Genomic DNA, 16,748 nt, shown 5'->3' on the forward strand with positions numbered 1-16,748 from the left:
CACCTGCTCTTAGAACAAAGCCTTCGAATAAGAAATGAGCTCCAGGTTTTAAGGGCGTGAAAATTAATATCTTTAGAATTTTCTATATTTGTATAGCTTACGTAAGTCAAACTAAGTTGTCGGAACGCTATTGGCTACAACTCGTTTATGGCAATTGTCCTACTTGTGTTTAGTTTTCAGTTTAGTAAGCCGTAACCACTACCCGTTGTTGTGTCGGATCATAAGTGTAATTGGTGTTGAAGTGTAACTGTAACCTGCACTAGCCTTTTGTTTAACTGTTATCCACCTGCACTGCTTTGGAAGTAATTAATGTTGTAAAAGATGAATTCCGTTATAGCCAATCGTGCTTTACAAAGTGCATGATCTAATGTTAGTTAAGACTTCTTGATGATATTACCTAATCCTGTTATTTCGCCTAAATAGAAGTGCATTGTAAAATATTATTTGGCTGTATTTGTAGGTCAACCTTAACTAGTGTTGCACTTTGTTAGTATTGTAAGTAACGTGTATTGTATGTAAGTAGTAGTAAGTAGTCTCTTTAATTAATTAATTAATTAATTAATTAATTAATACAATGTAACTTAATGTAGTGTAAGCAATGTAAGTAATTGTATTGTAAGTAATTATCCAGTAAGTGATGTACTGTAGGTAATTGTCCCGTAAGCAATGTGAGTAGTTGAACTGTAAGTTTTTTCTTCTTCTGTGTTTTGCAATTAAAAAAAATATTATTTGGCTACAGATTAAAGTCTACGTTGGACCCAAGTTCTGTCTACTGTTCTAGTCGTCTCCATAGATTTTGTCTGCTGTAACAGATCCCGGCCTTCCCGCAGCCAACGGGTTCCCCCAGGGTTAAAGAGTTTCTTCAGGTTTTATAAAAGGCTTTCCTAGGCCAAAAAAACCTGTTATCACACATGAGATTGAGGCCATCTGCATGGGGTCGAGGTCACTTGTAGCAGTCCAAAAAGTCTGAAACGGTTATGGCATCGGGCGATCGATACCCGCGGGTCTGAACCATAGAACCCGAGGGACTGACGTCGTACTAACGACGCGATTAGTATGCGTTCTCCTTCGTCGAACGCAATTACAAGCTTACTTATTTTTTTTTTCATTCTGATTGTTTGGAGCACGCATTTTTGGATTATTTATTTCTTAAAGATGAATTCCAGTCCGTACTGCGCAATCTCGGCTGCAATGTTTATGTGAGCCCACCACGAACGAATGTTTACAAGCAAAACTAAAAATTCCGCGACAAACTTACCTCTTTTTTCATTATTAACGCCAGATATCCTTGCAGAACAAATAATAACAAGTAGAAGAACCTTGCCGCTATTTCAAACCGACGTTTCAGCTCATCAGAAATTCTACTTATGAAGGGGCCACATTATGGAATTCTTTGAATAACGAGGCCCGCCTTAAAGAATCGTTGGCAAGTTTCAAGGGTGCTTTGAAAGTATTAGGAATTTAGAGGCTGTGTATTTTTTTGTTTGTTTGGAATGCTTAGTTTGTAGTCTCTATTTGTTATTTAAGAGTTTAGTTAGCTTCAATAGTAATTTGTAAACACGACCACATCAGCTATGCTGCAAAACATTTATCGTGTATAAATAAAAGTTTTTATTATTATTATTAGAACGAAACGAACTGTAATGGCGGACTAAAAAACTTCATGTATGCTGTCACCGAAGTGTAACGTTTCAACGAATTCAAAACAAAAACGAAAACAAACCCCGAGTCTGCGCAGTACGGACTGGAAATCAGCTTTAAAAATCAGTCACCAAGATTGGCAAATGCAGAAACAAATCAAAGGGAATATAACACTGATAACCCAAGGCGTGTTTGTTTGTTTTTTACTTGCCAACCAACTCCTACAATGCTTCCATTAGTATCAGTTTTTGCAATCATTCCTCGACAGAAGATCCGGTTTTTTGCCTACAGGCGACGTGACTTTTTGCAAACACCTAACACTCGGACTCGCCGCAACGCACTCTAGCACATAGGACACAACAAATAACGGATTAAACAAGAGGAGGTTACGCGCGGTTTTTATTGAGCGTTGCACTCTCCACTCTTGATCAAAGTGATTAACTTCTCTTTGTGATCAGCTTCCGAAGAAACTATCGACTCTAGATCCCTTCTCTTTTACGCACGCCCAAGGTTGAAAAATCCTCTGGGAAACACCAAGATTTAGAACGGTGTGATTGGTGTTTGGGCGGAACAACCAAAGTCGTTTTCCGTTCGAAGGCGTGGCTCTTTAAGGAAAATCTAGTTAAAGGAGTATGCCAACAAGGTAAAGACTTCCTTCCAATAAATTACCGTCACTTTCCACTTTATCTATATCTTATCGTGTTTTTGTTTTCAATCTGCTTTGTTCACCACTGGTTTCATCTTGTAATTCCGAACAAGCTGATTTAAAATCACTATGTTGACAATGAAGAAAACAACACCGGCAGCCCACACAAACACAAATGTGTTCATTCCTTCAAACTCCAAATAGTACGCAGCCGTGAGCCACAATGCCTGTGACAAAAAAAGAAACAGAATCAATATTACTAAAAGGGTGCTTGCTCTTACTTTCTTAAAAGGACAACTGAAAGGACGTAGTAGTGGGGGGGGAATGTTGCCTAATGATGTTACAAAACGGTTAGTAGTATAGGAGTTGGGGGCACATTTTTCCCTCAACTCCAATACTACCTTTCCGTCTGAGGTTTTCATTTGATGTAAACTATATATTTTTTTAAATTGCTTTTATACACTTAAGAATTGCATTAAATGGTGGAGGGCCGAGCAGGCAATTCTTAAGTGTATAAAAGCAAATTAAAACAAAAAATATAGTTTACATCAAATGAAAACCTCAGACTGAAAAGTAGTATTGGATTTCGCAGATTTTTGGCCTAAACTGTTCTGAAATATTAAAGTGGTAGGCAACTTTACCCATGAAAAACATTATCTTTGAACATTTTAACTGAAGATATAACCTTCATTTGCGGATAGAAATCAAACTTCGACTATAAATATCGATTTTTTAAGGCTGCCGGAAATTGCAATCCATTTCCATCCGAGCCATCCGCAGCCAAACGCGCGTTTAAAAAGCTTTAGTACTCTAAAAGATTTAGATTTTTATTGTCTTTAACAATTTCCAACAAAACAATCTCACCTGGCCAGCAAACCATGCTGCAGTTAGAACAATCACTTTCTGTAATCGTATGTTTACAGAATCCACAATCAGAGGGAGAAGACACAAATACCACAGGAAATACTGTACAGAGAGATAGGTAAAATTATGAAAAGAAAAAACCCAGGATTTTCTACTAAGGGAACATGACATAATAACGACTACCCTGTGAGTGCAGACAGAAATGTGTAACAGACTCTTGCGATACTTGTGATACATGGGCAATTATAAGAGAAGCTTTTCGTTCGAACTTGATGTTTTGCTTCATCTGTAATTTAATACTTTAGTCTTTTGTTGCTTAGGAGATATTAAATCAACAATTAGATTAAATTGACAGAAATTTTTCATATCATTTTTGCCACCCCAAAATTATATTTGTTAAGAGCAGTAACATCTAGTGCTTGATAACAATAGACAACTAAAGTAATCAGTGATGGATATACAGGTGCTCAAAACAGGGATGGGGCCAAAGAGAAAACGGGACACTTTCCCACATTCCTGTGTGTTAGGGGTAGGGAGGTGAAGTGAAGCTGGGTCTTTTTTTACTTAAAAAAGAGTCAGGGCAAAAAGAACATCAGCCCATTGGACCTAGGCTTATATTTTTCAATAAAAAGGAGGACCCACCACTAGATCTGTCACTGCTATGGCATTGTCAAAAAAAAAAAAAAACAGGATGCAAGAACAGTGAAAATTATCAACATGAAAACATTGTCTTGTGTACCACCAACTTCTCAGAACTAACATTAAAGAAATTTTTGGAAATCAATAAGGAGAATTAATATTTTGAGATTGAAGCTGAAATTAAACCATTACCTGTGATGTACAGACTTTGTTGAAGGCGACAAATGCAAATGTTTGCACAAAGCAGCAGAAGGGAATGTCACGGTAGTACACAATACCAAATGTGACCGCCAGAACAAGCTGAGGAATGAAAGATGCCAGACCAAGGACTGATGCCCATCCAGAGCCTTCCACTAGGTACATCATGTAGAAATACACTGAAAAATTATGCTTCACATCTTGTCTTGTTACATGATATAGGTAAGTATGCTCAAGGAATTCAAAACCATATCTGTTGAAAATAACAAAACAGAGAACTGTCAAGTATGTTAAAACCTCTAAATTATATGATTTTAAATTGGGGTAAAAAGTCAGAAGGTAACAGAAGGTAGAGGCTTAGAGGTTCTGCAAATCCTTTGAGGGCATAAAATTGAAGCTGGTGAACCCTTAACTCTCAGAGTCAACCTTTGCATCTACTGAATATATTTGCCCTTAATGGGGAGGGGAGGAGGAGGAGGAGCTGGCTGAGACTCTGTACCCTTTAACTCTTGGTTCCCACTCCTTCCTTAGTAGCTCCCACCTTATTACTGTTTTTTCTTTTTTACAGAATATTATACAACATTGAGGAAATTCGTCCATTTTTTTCTCCTACCTCCTGGCTTCCAAAACCTTGGGAATCTCATTTCTCACTCTCTCTTCTACCACCTCCAGTAGAGATCCTGATCCCTTTACCCCTGGGTTTCTCTTCCCTCCCACCCCCCACCCCACAAAGTCTCCTGTAAGCTGTTGATCCATACCTTATATAAAGCAGTCCAGTTAATCCTAAAAAGGTGACAGCTGAAATCATGGCAAACTTAACCCTTTGTGGATGAAGGATAAATGCAACAGCTTGATAAATGAAGCCAGTAGACTTATTCTTGTTCTCACTCTTGCTTACGTTAGTTTTCTTGGAGTTATACGCGTCATCGCCGACCAGAAGAACAAGAGGTAAGCCATATATGATGGGAAAGATTTTAAAATGTACAGAAAGTGCAAAGAAAATAGCAGTCAAAGGTACGTTTTTAACGAGAACGAAATAAATACTTGCGAGCACCAACACTGCCATGATCGATTCTGCATTACCACGAGTAGAGACAGTTAAGGGAAGAGGATTGAACAACCACAACCACGAGGCAATAACAGCTCTTTGATCAGAACATCGTCGCACACAAAGGATCTTATACAATAAATATCCAGCTAGCACATCGAAAAATACAAACAGAACTTTCCCAAAGCACATATGTAGCGTGATATTCGGCGTTAGGAGCACAGACAACAAGGGAGTGTAGCGATATGTCGCTCTCAAGTATGGCGAGTTGCCTTCCACGACATGACGAGCAGCGTCTGTGAAGACGCGATAATCGATGTCTGTGTATTTAACCACCATGTTCTTATCTTGCCATTCTCCATAAGCAATCAGGCAAATTCTTATCAACAACGCGGCAAAACAAGTAAATCCAATACTGCTGCAAATCTTCTTTGCGTCCGCCATGTTTTATGCTTTGTAGCCGAGCCTGTATCCCGTGATGCAGTTCAAGGGATAAGTCAAGATGGCGGGCTTCGGCGCTCATTTTGCTGTGGCTTTTCAAGCTGATATAGAGGCGATATTTTCCAAGGTATTTAACGTTTCCTTAAGAGCTATAAACTTTTATATAATTTAGAGCTTATTTCAATTTTGCTCGAAGCCTTCATGATCATTGTACTTGCACAAATGTAGGATATTGGCGCTATACAAATATTTTATTATTATTAAACACCGGAGGTGTGAAAAAGCATGAAAAAGACCCTCGAACTGTTCGTTAATCGAACTCAATCGAACCCAATCGAACTTAATCGAACGATTGGGTTCGATACGTTCGATAACCGAACACAATCGAACCCAAAAAAATGGGCTATTCCATTTAATGTCCGCACCCCCCCCTATTGAGGGCTTAGGAAATCCTAGGGGGAGGGAGGGGGTCTTCAGCAGTTATTTCTGAGGGGGTAGCCATGTCGGAAACTTTGATCTTTTTATTTTTCTGAAGGGGGGTATGTGTCGGCACTTTGATCAAAAAATCTGAAGGGGTCTTCAAATGAAATTTCCAAGGGGGTTGAGACCAAAAACCCTCAATAGGGGGGGGGGGGGTGCGGATATTAAATGAAATGGCCCAATGTGTGAGAGAGTTCGATTGCGTTCGATTCCCGAACAAATCGAACCATATCGAACACAATCGAAAAATTTAATTTTCACCCCAAATACCACCAGTTTTTTGAACAGTCTGTTTTAGCAATTTGATTATAAATTACAAATGAAAGTATAAAACGACTGTAAAAATCACGGAAAGTAAAGTTCAACAGCTAGTAGAAATCTTACTTCACAGTAACTCCAACAGGGTCTGAGTAGCCTTCGTTGCCGGAATTTTGTTCTAACGCAGGCGTGGGAAGTTAAAATCAAATTGGAATGCAACACAGGGATGGCAGCCAGGGAGATGACTTGTGAACTTTATTTACACAGGGATTTACAGTAATAAAATTGACAAAAGTAATTTCCTTTCAGTTTGGAGTTTACTTATTCTTTATTCTGGGAATTCCGTGCTTGTGACTCTTTTCATACTGCATACCCCTATTTAAGTCGAATGCAATCCAACCGTGAGTCCACAGTCGACTGTCCTTTTTATTTCAATCATTATCCAGACACAATTTAAAGGCAATCGAACCTTATTGAACTCAATTGAACTTTTCGAGCCCAATCAAACGCAATCGAATGTTCCATTGGGTTTAATTGCTCAATTTTTTTGTGAGAGTTCAACTGTGTTCGATAACCAAAATACAATCGAATCCACCCACATGATTGAGTTCGATTTAGTTTGATTAATTGAATGTTCGATTTAGTTCAAGTGGTTATGTCGGGAAAAGAGAAAATGAAGAATGTACGTAGGCGGCGGAGCAGGAGGGGGGTGCGAGGGGGGTGGGGGTAGTGATCTGGGGCTGTAGCCCCCCCACAAACAACAATTTTGAGGGGCTCAGCCCCCACATTTCAGTGCCGATTTAAAGTGTACCAGCCAACTTTTTGTCTTGCCCATCATGGGTCAAGATGCCTACCAGCAATTTCAGAATAGTTTAGACCAAAAATCGGCAAAATCCCTGTGATGTAGCTCCTTTAATGTCACAGGTTGACTTTGAGTACAGGTGTAATTGTAGGACTGGAGCTTCAGTGCAAATATTTTTCACATGGCTTAACGTTATTGTATCTTTCTACACCATTATTATACCCCTGGTGTTTTTATTATATCTGTACAGGCAGTTGATGAATATGGAACAGGGCAGGGCTCGAGACTAAGGGTAGCCAACTAGCCAAAGACTACTAAAATTTTGGTTTTGGCTACCAGGTTTAGCATTCCTTCTAGCCATTTGGCTAGTGAAAAACTCGGAAAAGTCAACAGTTCTTGATAGAAATCAATATATCTGACTAGTGAAAAATTACTTTTGGCTAGTACAATCTGACATGTCACTAGCCAATAAACCAGTAAGTTAAAAAGTTAGTCTCGAGCCCTGCAGGGTGCAAACATTTTATGTTGGCTCCAGTAAGTTAGGTACTTGAGTCAGCGGGGATCAATCCCTTGCTGTAGGCACTGATATCCACATAGGGTTATTAGTGGTTTCAAGAGGTTTTTTTATGTTAAAATGACTTTTCTCACCTCTTCTCTGCCAATAAAACAAGGCCATCCATTATTAGACCTGTTACAATAATTTTCTAATATATTTTTTTCTGTTCTTAGTATGTACAGCCATCACAATCAGAAGGAGCTGTAGATGAGATTTGCCTGAGTGAATTTCTTGATCAAGGTGATTTAGCTTAGTAAAAAAATTCTTTTTCTCTTGAAATACCTAAACTAAGTTTTCAAGACAAGATAAGCACTTTATTTTCCCGTCATGTTGTTTAAAGAGTCTGTAGTGTTTTGCTAGTTTTGAAATGGTGAAAATTAATAGTTTTGTAAAGCTACAATGAGTGACAAAAGTGCTGACACAATCGGCACATTTTGAGTACCTTGATCAAATGTTGGATTTGCTATCTGCAAGACTTACCTCGTTTGTGTGCAGCATTGAAAAGGGGAGGGGGAGTGGTTCAAAAGTTGCGCCAGATTTGAAGCAGAAAAATGGAAATGTCAAAATTAGTATTTAATTTCAACCAACTGTCTCAAGGACTTTTGTTGCTCATTTGTGGAGACTTGATTGTGACCAAAAACTACGCAAGAGAAGCCTGTGGCACTCAGGGTAGTTGGAATTATGCACAAACAAATTAGAAGACGACAGTGAAAGTGTTTTCCCATTAATTTTATTCTATTTTTAACAGACTTTACCACCCGACATTTTTCCACACGCGTATGTGAGCACTTTGCCAGTGATAAGGCCTCTCACATTTTCAAACATCTTCAGAATTCTGAACGTTGTCGCTCCTTGTGTTCAATAGATTGCTTTCATATTTTTGGTTGCGCCTCTACTAGCTTTCAACTCAAAATAAAGGAGGCTATCCATATTCGAAAAGAACTACTTTGCCTCAATCAGGAATTACACCATGTAAATCTAAAATTATCCTTTTAATTCACACATTTTCACATTCTGTTGTTACTATTTGTCTTAATTAGCATTTTTTGTCTACTTATTATTCAACTTTCTGTGCTTTCTAAATTATTCAACTGAAGATGACAGAAGTTCTGTCGAAACATGTCTTACAAACTTTAATTAAAAACTTCACAGGTAACAGTGATACGGATGCTGGTATTTACAGTGTGGATGTCGATGATGCTGGAAAGAATAGGGATGACGACGATGATGATAAAGATAAAGGTGATGATGACGATGATGATGATGATGATGATGATGGGCAGGGTTCTGATGCAAGTGGTCCCATTTCAAGTTACTTAGAGGACCTACCTGGTAGGTGCTCTGTAACCAGGGAACAAGATGCTGAATTAGCCCCCATGAAAAATGACACTTACACAGTAAGTGATATTAAGCACTGTCTTGACGATTCTGAAACAGAAGGCTCTGTATCAGATCTTGAAGTGTCATTCGAGGAACTACAAAACGAAAGTACTGACGACTTGCAATACAATTGTGACAATGACAAGAAGCGTATCTGCGATACAACCTTTGTGGTTAACAAGTCTAAAGTCAGTTCTTACTCGACTCATCAAGGACTGACTCATTTTAACAAAAAGCCAGTGTCCATTGTGAAGCCCATTACTTCATCAGGTGCGAAATTGTCAGGCAAGACTCTTCCATCGAAAGAGGATCACCTGACCGATATGGAGACCAGTGACAAATTAGATCTTGCCCAAGCTGTTTTGTACTCCCGAAACAAGATTGCTCTCGCTTTGGCTGGAATCGTAGAGGGCAAACGGCTTCATGTAAAACCATCACAAGTCGTCTCTGATGAGTCGACTTGTCATACTGGTGAAGAATCCGAGGCAACCTCCAGTGATGAAGAATCTTGCACAACATGCCCAATTGACAAGGAATCTTGCTCTCGCTTTCGAGAGGCTGGTATAGGAAAGAAAATTAAGGGTGAACTAATAGGCGGGGAACAGATAAGGACTTCTGTGATTAGGAGACCTAACACTGGGTCGCATAACAGCGGATGTAAGGTTCTTGGTTTAGGAACACAAAAACTAATGTGCTCCGTCAAAGACCAACAACCTCCCTTCGTAAAGCGCAGATCATTAAAACTAGCGTTCTCTTCTCTGGATCATCTAACAAATTCTTCACCGCACTCAGTTAAACTCGAAAACGGCAATTTTGATTTAGTGAGAGAGACCACTTCACCCATGAAGAGGAGAAGCGCACCTTTGTGCAAGCTGGATGGATCTGTGAAAAGAGTGGTGCAAAGTAAGAATGTTGAAGGGTGCACAATAGACTCAATGATCATGTCCCCTGGTTCGAAAGCGTTTGGTACTCCATTAGGTCACCAGAGCACCCCTTTGGTTCAACGCCCAGTATCTCCTGCACAACAATCAAGCTCTTCTAATTCCAAGAGCAGAAGATCATCGCAGGTATTAAGAGTTAATAAAGATACGGTAGTCATCAGTTCGTGTTCCTCTGTGGAAAAGAAAGGAAAATGCCAAGAACGCCACAAAGAAACTCCTGGCATATTTCTTGAAAAAGAAGATACTCTTTCGAAGAACTGTTGCTCCACATCTAAGCCTGCTTCAAGGACTAACACTCCAGATGTGGTATCTGGAGTGAAATCTTCAAAGAGATCGCAGTTTTTTAGGACTGAGGACCTACTGGCATTAACACGCGAAAATCAGGATAGAGGAACGCATCAGGCGTCGAAACCACTGCTCATGTGCGGTGAAGCTGTAAAGAAAGAGGAGCGAGATTTCTCTCCTTCTGTCACAGAGCATAGAAGGGATAGAAGGCTTTCCTTTGATCCTGTCAAAGGCAACTCCAGACCTAAGTTTTGTCCTTTATCCGTAGCTTTGTGGAATACTCCTAGTAATAATCGTGGCCCCGTGTTTGATATGAAAGATGAAGGTGTGACATTAGATGACAGGAATGAAACAACTGAGGAACAATATGATGATGAGTTGAACTACAAACGGAAACTGTTGAAGGTTCGTAATCCGTTCAGAACTCGCGCTTATAAAGAGCGAGTATATAATGATGGAGCTGGTATCCAATCTAAAGAAAAACCAGTAAAGAGTTTGGAGATGAAGATTTCCAGTCCAAGTGGAAGCTCGAGGAAAAGTGTTGTATTATCCTTTGGACTTGGAAGTAGTACTTCTCCTTTACGATCGAATGTGCGCAAGAAAAGAGCGAGAGAAAGCGCTGCTGTGGACAGTCCAGACTCTTTACCCACGAAACACGCAAAGAGGGGCTCACCCCTGCCCAGTAACCTTGAACAGTGTCCCATTGAAAACACGACATCATCTCAGGCTTTGGGTTGGTGGGGAAGAGAGTCGACTCCCATGAAGGGAAGAAACCCAGAGAGCTTACGATTGGAAGGGTTCGCTGGTCAAAATACAAAACCTCTTTCGCCAATTAGACGAACTGTGGCCATTCCTTGTGGTACTGTAAACGATGCTGTTTCGTCGCCATGTAAAGGAATTGGATCCTGCGATAAGACATTTTGTTTTAAATGTGGTTAACGGCACGCAACATCCTCGCAATACCGGTCTCCTTGGTCAAGAAGAGTAAGTGATTTTTTTTATCCGCATGCGATCTTTGGCTTTTTTGTCACACGGTCAGTTAGATACTGTACTTGTCCTCGTTTCGCGCAAGCAGGAACTGGAAACCCTTGCGTTTTGTGGTCTCAGCATTTTCGAGCCGTTTTATGGCATTTTTAAGTACTGTGTAGGTTAAAACGTATTTAACATTAGATGCCTTTTGTTAACCTTTTCTTAAATCAGATAAAAGGATAAACGCTGTTGCGTTTTGGCCTTAGCATATTAAACCGTTAAATGGCCTTCAGTAAGCATTTTTGAACCGTTTAAGGGCATTTTTAAGCATTGTATGGATTAAAACAAATTTAATATTAGATGCCTTTTGATAACCTTTTCTTAATCAGGTAAACGGATAAACGAAATCTGTTTGGTGTAGATGTATTATTAAATAAAGCAATAATGGCCCCCTTTGGGTATCTCTTCTTTTTGTTTTGTGGCTTGGAATTAAATAATGGCGCCGGTTGTTTAAAGGGCGATATTTCAAGATGAAGTTTTATTTAAATTTCAGTTTTGTAACTTTTCAGTCAGGTTTTTTTAATTTATCTTTTTTACTGTTCAGTTTCAACTTTGACCGACGTCAAACTCGACAGAACATTAGCAGTGAATCACTTTTAGGGCAATTTTTATTTGAGAGTCGAACTCCGCGTTTGCTTTGGTTTTACATTACTATACTTAGTAATTTGTTTAAAAGGCGCGCCACTTTCTTGTCCAATCAGAAGTAAAACTAAAACCAATCGTTTATTGCTCACGCACGTTTTCCCGTGCTTCGTGCCTGCGACATGTATTTGCTTCGAGTTTTGATTGGTTCACTGGATTGTCTGTGTCCTTTGTGATTGGTCAGATTGATTACCTTGGTTTTGGTTTTAAGACACTCAATCGAAAATCGCTCTTATTCTGGATTAGCAATAAGTCTGTTCACAACTTGCTCAGCATTTCTCAAAGAAGTTGCTCGAAATGTGACAAAAAGTTACTCAAAAAATCCACCAAATTGCTTTTTTTTTACAAAAATTGCTCTTTTCTGCGGACATTTGTTAAGTTACTTGTGCTTAATTGCAAAAGTAAGATTTCTAACCATTTTCTGATGCACTTAAAAACAACGAACGTTTAATATAAACGAGAGTGATTTACAGGTTTTATGTCACTGAGAAAACTCGAAACAAAATGCAAAAAGATACGGTATCTTTCCCATGCAATGGTATCAAAGAGCAAAGCTTTGTCGATATTTAGTTGAAAGGTCATCGGATCTTTCTCGAAGTCTTCAGCAATGTTGGGAAATGTACGTATGGCCTTCGGGAAGATACTGGCATCTTTCAAATTGATTAAAGTTGAGAGTAGAATGGACAAATTTGATCGAAATATCAACTGTTGCCAAAACGTTGCCGGGCAACTTGTGGCAGCCTTAATGAGCGTTAATCGGCATTCAAACAGCTGGGCCCGGGGTTTGTCGGACTTTCCTTGTCTGGCCAGAATTGACAAAGCCCGCAGTTCTCGTCAGAGAAGTTGCTATTTAACATGTCTTATTATATGGCTACCATAGTACGCGCGCTCTGATTGGCTGCTGAGCGGGCATTATTTTCTTGTAATGACCGGGCATTATGAAAATTTTTCTCGGCTCGACGGTTTTTTGAGTTGTGAGTAAAAGCTACTAGCAAGGGGGCAAAAACAACAAAAAATGCCGACAAAATATAACTATCTTTTTAATAACTGAAAGAAAAATATAAGCATACCGATACTTCTTTAGTATGAGCGACGAAGAGAGCCACAAGAGAGCGAGTTTTACCTCCAGTGTTTTTTCCCTTGATTATTATTATTTTTTGAATAGTGCTTAAACGCCATATAATAAATAACTTATTAACCTCGTCCGTTCGGTCATTACAGGGGAATCTCAGACCTCGGCCTTGATGTATTGACCTCGCTGTCGCTCGGTCAATACATCAAGGCCTCGGTCTGAGATTCCCCTGTAATGACCTCACTCTCGGTTAATAAGTAGTATTTATTGGAGGGTCTGAATGGGTTTCAGTGTTTAGTGTTATTTGGCCACACTTTATAGTGTTTGCTGTTAGATTGGCCAATTTTTTAATGTTTACTGTTTTCGAAGAAAGTGTTTGGAAGCTTTTTCGTGAAAAACTTTGGCATTGTAAAATCTTATCTGCTCTTCAAAAATCGGATAAAATCACTCATGAACTCAGAAAATTTTTTCGGATTTCTCCTCGGAAATCTTCGGTAGTCTTCGGAAATCTTCGGGTGTCTTCGGGAATATTCCGAACTGATCGGAAATCATCAGAAAATGGCCGAAAACTTTTTCAAATACTAAACAAATAAATATTGGTCTTTTTGGAGCCGGTTTTGCTTCTTTTTGGAGAAAATTTACTGTTTCAATGAATTTTTTTTGTTATTGTTAAAAAGCTTAAAATTTTACTGTTTCATGTTACAGAGCCAAAAACAAAGATGTTAAGAGGCTGTGTCTGTAATACTGGTCTGCCCGATCTGGCTTGTTAAATAGATTTCGCTCTTTTCTAGTGTGTTGCAAGACTTTCATGTACTTATACTAAAAACACAATTCACTTGACCGGATCATTAATTTTTTTCGAGTTTTTAAGGATTTTCGGTTCACCCGAACGAGCACTTGTAACGACCACTGTCAAGGCTTAAATTTACCACAACTTTGAAAATTAATTAAAAAAGAACTAACAACTTCTGTACCAAACAAACACCACAGCCTGTTAAATTATGTCTTTTTAATTTATCACACCAACTTTCACGAACATTGAGCTCGAATCAAGCTAGCAGCAAAACATTAACGACACCCCTATCACACACCTTAATGAAACACTTGAAAACGGCTCAGATTCAAACTTTATTTTTGCGGAAAAAGTGAGGCGGTTTACTTCAATCAAACCAACGCAGCCGAAAAGTAGATGTAATAGAAAATGTTCCTACAGAAAAAAAAAACTTCTGGTATCGTCTTAATGAAATATTTACAGCTGTGTAAACTTGCCCAATTTCGAAGATCTTCATGTTTGCAGCCATTTTGAGGGACTCATCAGGACGAGAAGTTTCATCAACTGGCCTCGCAGACATACCTCACACCTTCAGAAATAAACAAAGATTAGATATAAATGCAGTGCAGTTCAACTGAAAGGGAAAAAATCGTGTTTGAAAATGGAAGATCGACTTACATTTTGACTGTTACGGACGTACGGTTGTTACTATTGGAATTTCGCTCTATGATTCCACTAGAAATAACAATATTTGACATACAAACTTCGACTTAATGTAGCCTATGAATCAGCTCAAGGCAGTAACTTCGTTCTTTTTCCTTCCTTACTGGCGTACAGCAAAGATTTTCCATCGCAAAACGTTGAACGTCGAAGAAACAGCTGAAGAAACGGCCTGTCGGTCACTACTTCATGTATGAGGCACTATACGTTACACATACGGTACACAACGGTACTCCATACATGAAGTATATTACCGACCAATCGATAAACATGTCAGTTTGGTCTTTTTTACCTGATGCTTGCTGTTTTGTCGTGAAAACAACTTCGCTGTACGCCGGTAAAGAAGGGAAAGCACGAGGTTACTACCTTTAACTGATTCAAACGCTACATTCAGTCAAAGTCTGCGTGTCAAATATTGTTATTTGTTGTGGAATCATCAAGCGAAATTCGAACAAGAATGACCTTACCGGCTTACGCCCGTAGAAATCGTTGAAATGTAAGTCGAGCTTCCATTTTTAAACACGATTTATTCTCTTTCAGTTGAACTGCAATGCATTTATATCTAATCTTTGTTTATTTTTGATGGTGTTACGTATGTCTGCGAGGCCAGTTGATGAAACTCCTCGTCCTGATGAGTCCCTCAAAATGGCTGCAAACATGAAGATCTTCGAAATTGGGCAAGTTTACACAGCTGTAAATATTTCATTAAGACGATACCAGAAGGTTTTTTTCTGTAGGAACATTTTCTATTACATCTACTTTTCGGCTGCGTTGGTTTGATTGAAGTAGACCGCCTCACTTTTTCCGCAAAAATAAAGTTTGAATCTGAGCCGTTTTCAAGTGTTTCATTAAGGTGTGTGATAGGGGTGTCGTTAATGTTTTGCTGCTAGCTTGATTTGAGCTCAATGTTCGTGAAAGTTGGTGTGATAAATTAAAAAGACATAATTTAACAGGCTGTGGTGTTTGTTTGGTACAGAAGTTATTAGTTCTTTTTTAATTAATTTCAAAGTTGTGGTAAATTTAAGCCTTGACAGTGGTCGTTACAAGTGCTCGTTCGCGTGAACCGAAAATCCTTAAAAACTCGAAAAAAATTAATGATCCGGTCAAGTGAATTGTGTTTTTAGTATAAGTACATGAAAGTCTTGCAACACACTAAAAAAGAGCGAAATCTATTTAACAAGCCAGATCGGGCAGACCAGTATTATAGACACAGCCTCTTAAGTGTTATCGAGGTACCCCATTCTTGTTGATCAAACTATACTACGAGCAGTCGCCAAACGTGAAGCGAAATAAAGCACTTGAGAAAAAATGGTCGCGCGATATATATAACCCAAATTTTGCGCGGCCGTTTTTTCCGCAAGCGCTTCATTTCGCTTTATGCTCGGCGAGCAAAGAAGAAAGAGGGACTTTTCATAGTTTATGATCAAAGTGACTTGAAAACTTTTCAAAAGTGTTCGCAATAACTTTTGATAAACTGTTAAGCCATGACTTCGGTATTAAACGTGCAAGGAACACTTTTTTTTCAAATTTGTCCCTAAAATGACAACAAAAACTATAACGGGCGAAGAAGAAGAAAAAGAAAAAGAAGAAGAAGGAGGAGGAGGAGGAGGAGGAGGAGGAGGAGGAGGAGGAGGGAGGAAGACAACTGGGCCCATGTCGATATGTTATATTGACAATCGAAAAAAATGTTATTATTTTGTGTCGTCTCCAGAGAATGTAATACAATGATCAGCAGTCCCGGAAGAAAAAGGAAGTATTTAGTCAACTTAAAGAAATGGATGATCAAAGATGATTTAGAAAATAAGATGATTTTGCGCCTCAAGTTTTAGTTTGGTTGAGAGAGTCTTGCAATTACAACAATGCAGTAATCAGAACCAGAGTATGGTTCCTGATATAGGAATATATAAACAAAACAAAAGAAAAGAAAACAGGCAGTATGGCTGATTTCAACTTTATTGACCGAACACTTTATAACATGTTCATTGTGTGTTCAACTGGTGGAACTACTGGTCTACAACTGTACATTAAGTCAGGGGCACCCAACAGATCGTTTCGGTGAATATCTGTTCGAAAGACCTATAATCGCCTTCGATTTTCGGATAAAGGTGCGATGAAAAACTGTATTTCTCTTTATCTTAAACTTTCCTGACGTGGGGTAAGTAATGCCTGTTGTTTTCTGAGAGAGAAAAATGTCGTTTTGGGTACGAAAAAAGGCCAGCTGTGACTTTCGAGAAGGCAACGGTGGCTCGCAAATTCGGGTCATAATATTTCGTTCCCTTAAATTTTCTGAAGTTTGAAAGTCCAGCTAGCGTATTCGAAAAGATACACTTTTCT

The 16,748-nt window shown here is 38.9% G+C and overlaps 2 protein-coding genes and 2 long non-coding RNA genes across 4 annotated transcripts in view; 1 reads left to right on the forward strand and 3 right to left on the reverse strand.

Annotated features, from left to right (window-relative positions):
- Window positions 1–2,352: 2,352 nt before the first annotated feature.
- On the reverse strand, window positions 2,353–5,559 carry LOC144651747 (GPI alpha-1,4-mannosyltransferase I, catalytic subunit-like). The gene is given in 5 exon segments (XM_078511720.1): window positions 2,353–2,514; window positions 3,152–3,253; window positions 3,983–4,241; window positions 4,747–5,483; window positions 5,485–5,559. Coding segments are annotated over 5 exon segments (1,335 nt in total).
- Window positions 5,533–11,646, forward strand: LOC144651664 (uncharacterized). Its single transcript, XM_078511614.1, has 3 exons — window positions 5,533–5,604; window positions 7,747–7,813; window positions 8,726–11,646. Exons 1-3 carry the CDS (start codon window positions 5,539–5,541, stop codon window positions 11,116–11,118), a joined length of 2,526 nt encoding a protein of 841 aa, XP_078367740.1. The 5' UTR covers window positions 5,533–5,538; the 3' UTR covers window positions 11,119–11,646.
- A 2,415-nt stretch (window positions 11,647–14,061) lies between these two features.
- Window positions 14,062–14,875, reverse strand: LOC144652016 (uncharacterized). The gene is made up of 2 exons (XR_013570424.1): window positions 14,373–14,875; window positions 14,062–14,283 (listed from the first exon to the last, which is right to left on the reverse strand). It is a non-coding gene; the product is annotated as an uncharacterized LOC144652016 (long non-coding RNA).
- A 346-nt stretch (window positions 14,876–15,221) lies between these two features.
- LOC144652031 (uncharacterized) overlaps window positions 15,222–16,748 on the reverse strand; it is a 75,801-nt gene continuing 74,274 nt past the window's right edge. Inside the window, exon 2 of the long non-coding RNA XR_013570439.1 lies at window positions 15,222–15,628. This is a non-coding gene — a long non-coding RNA (uncharacterized LOC144652031). The remainder of the gene's footprint in view (window positions 15,629–16,748) is intronic.

Source organism: Oculina patagonica, chromosome 4 (genome assembly GCF_052425735.1).
Source record: "Oculina patagonica isolate OP01 chromosome 4, crgOcupat, whole genome shotgun sequence".
Classification (NCBI taxonomy): Eukaryota; Metazoa; Cnidaria; class Anthozoa; order Scleractinia; family Oculinidae; genus Oculina; species Oculina patagonica.

What these genes read in the sequence shown, in the direction of transcription:
- LOC144651664 (XM_078511614.1), top strand. Translation starts at nt 5,539, where the DNA reads ATGGCGGGCTTCGGCGCTCATTTTGCTGTGGCTTTTCAAGCTGATATA. An exon ending in TAGAGGCGATATTTTCCAAG is followed by an intron (nt 5,605 to 7,746) that starts GTATTTAACGTT and finishes TTCTGTTCTTAG; the next exon opens with TATGTACAGCCATCACAATC. An exon ending in GAGTGAATTTCTTGATCAAG is followed by an intron (nt 7,814 to 8,725) that starts GTGATTTAGCTT and finishes AAAACTTCACAG; the next exon opens with GTAACAGTGATACGGATGCT.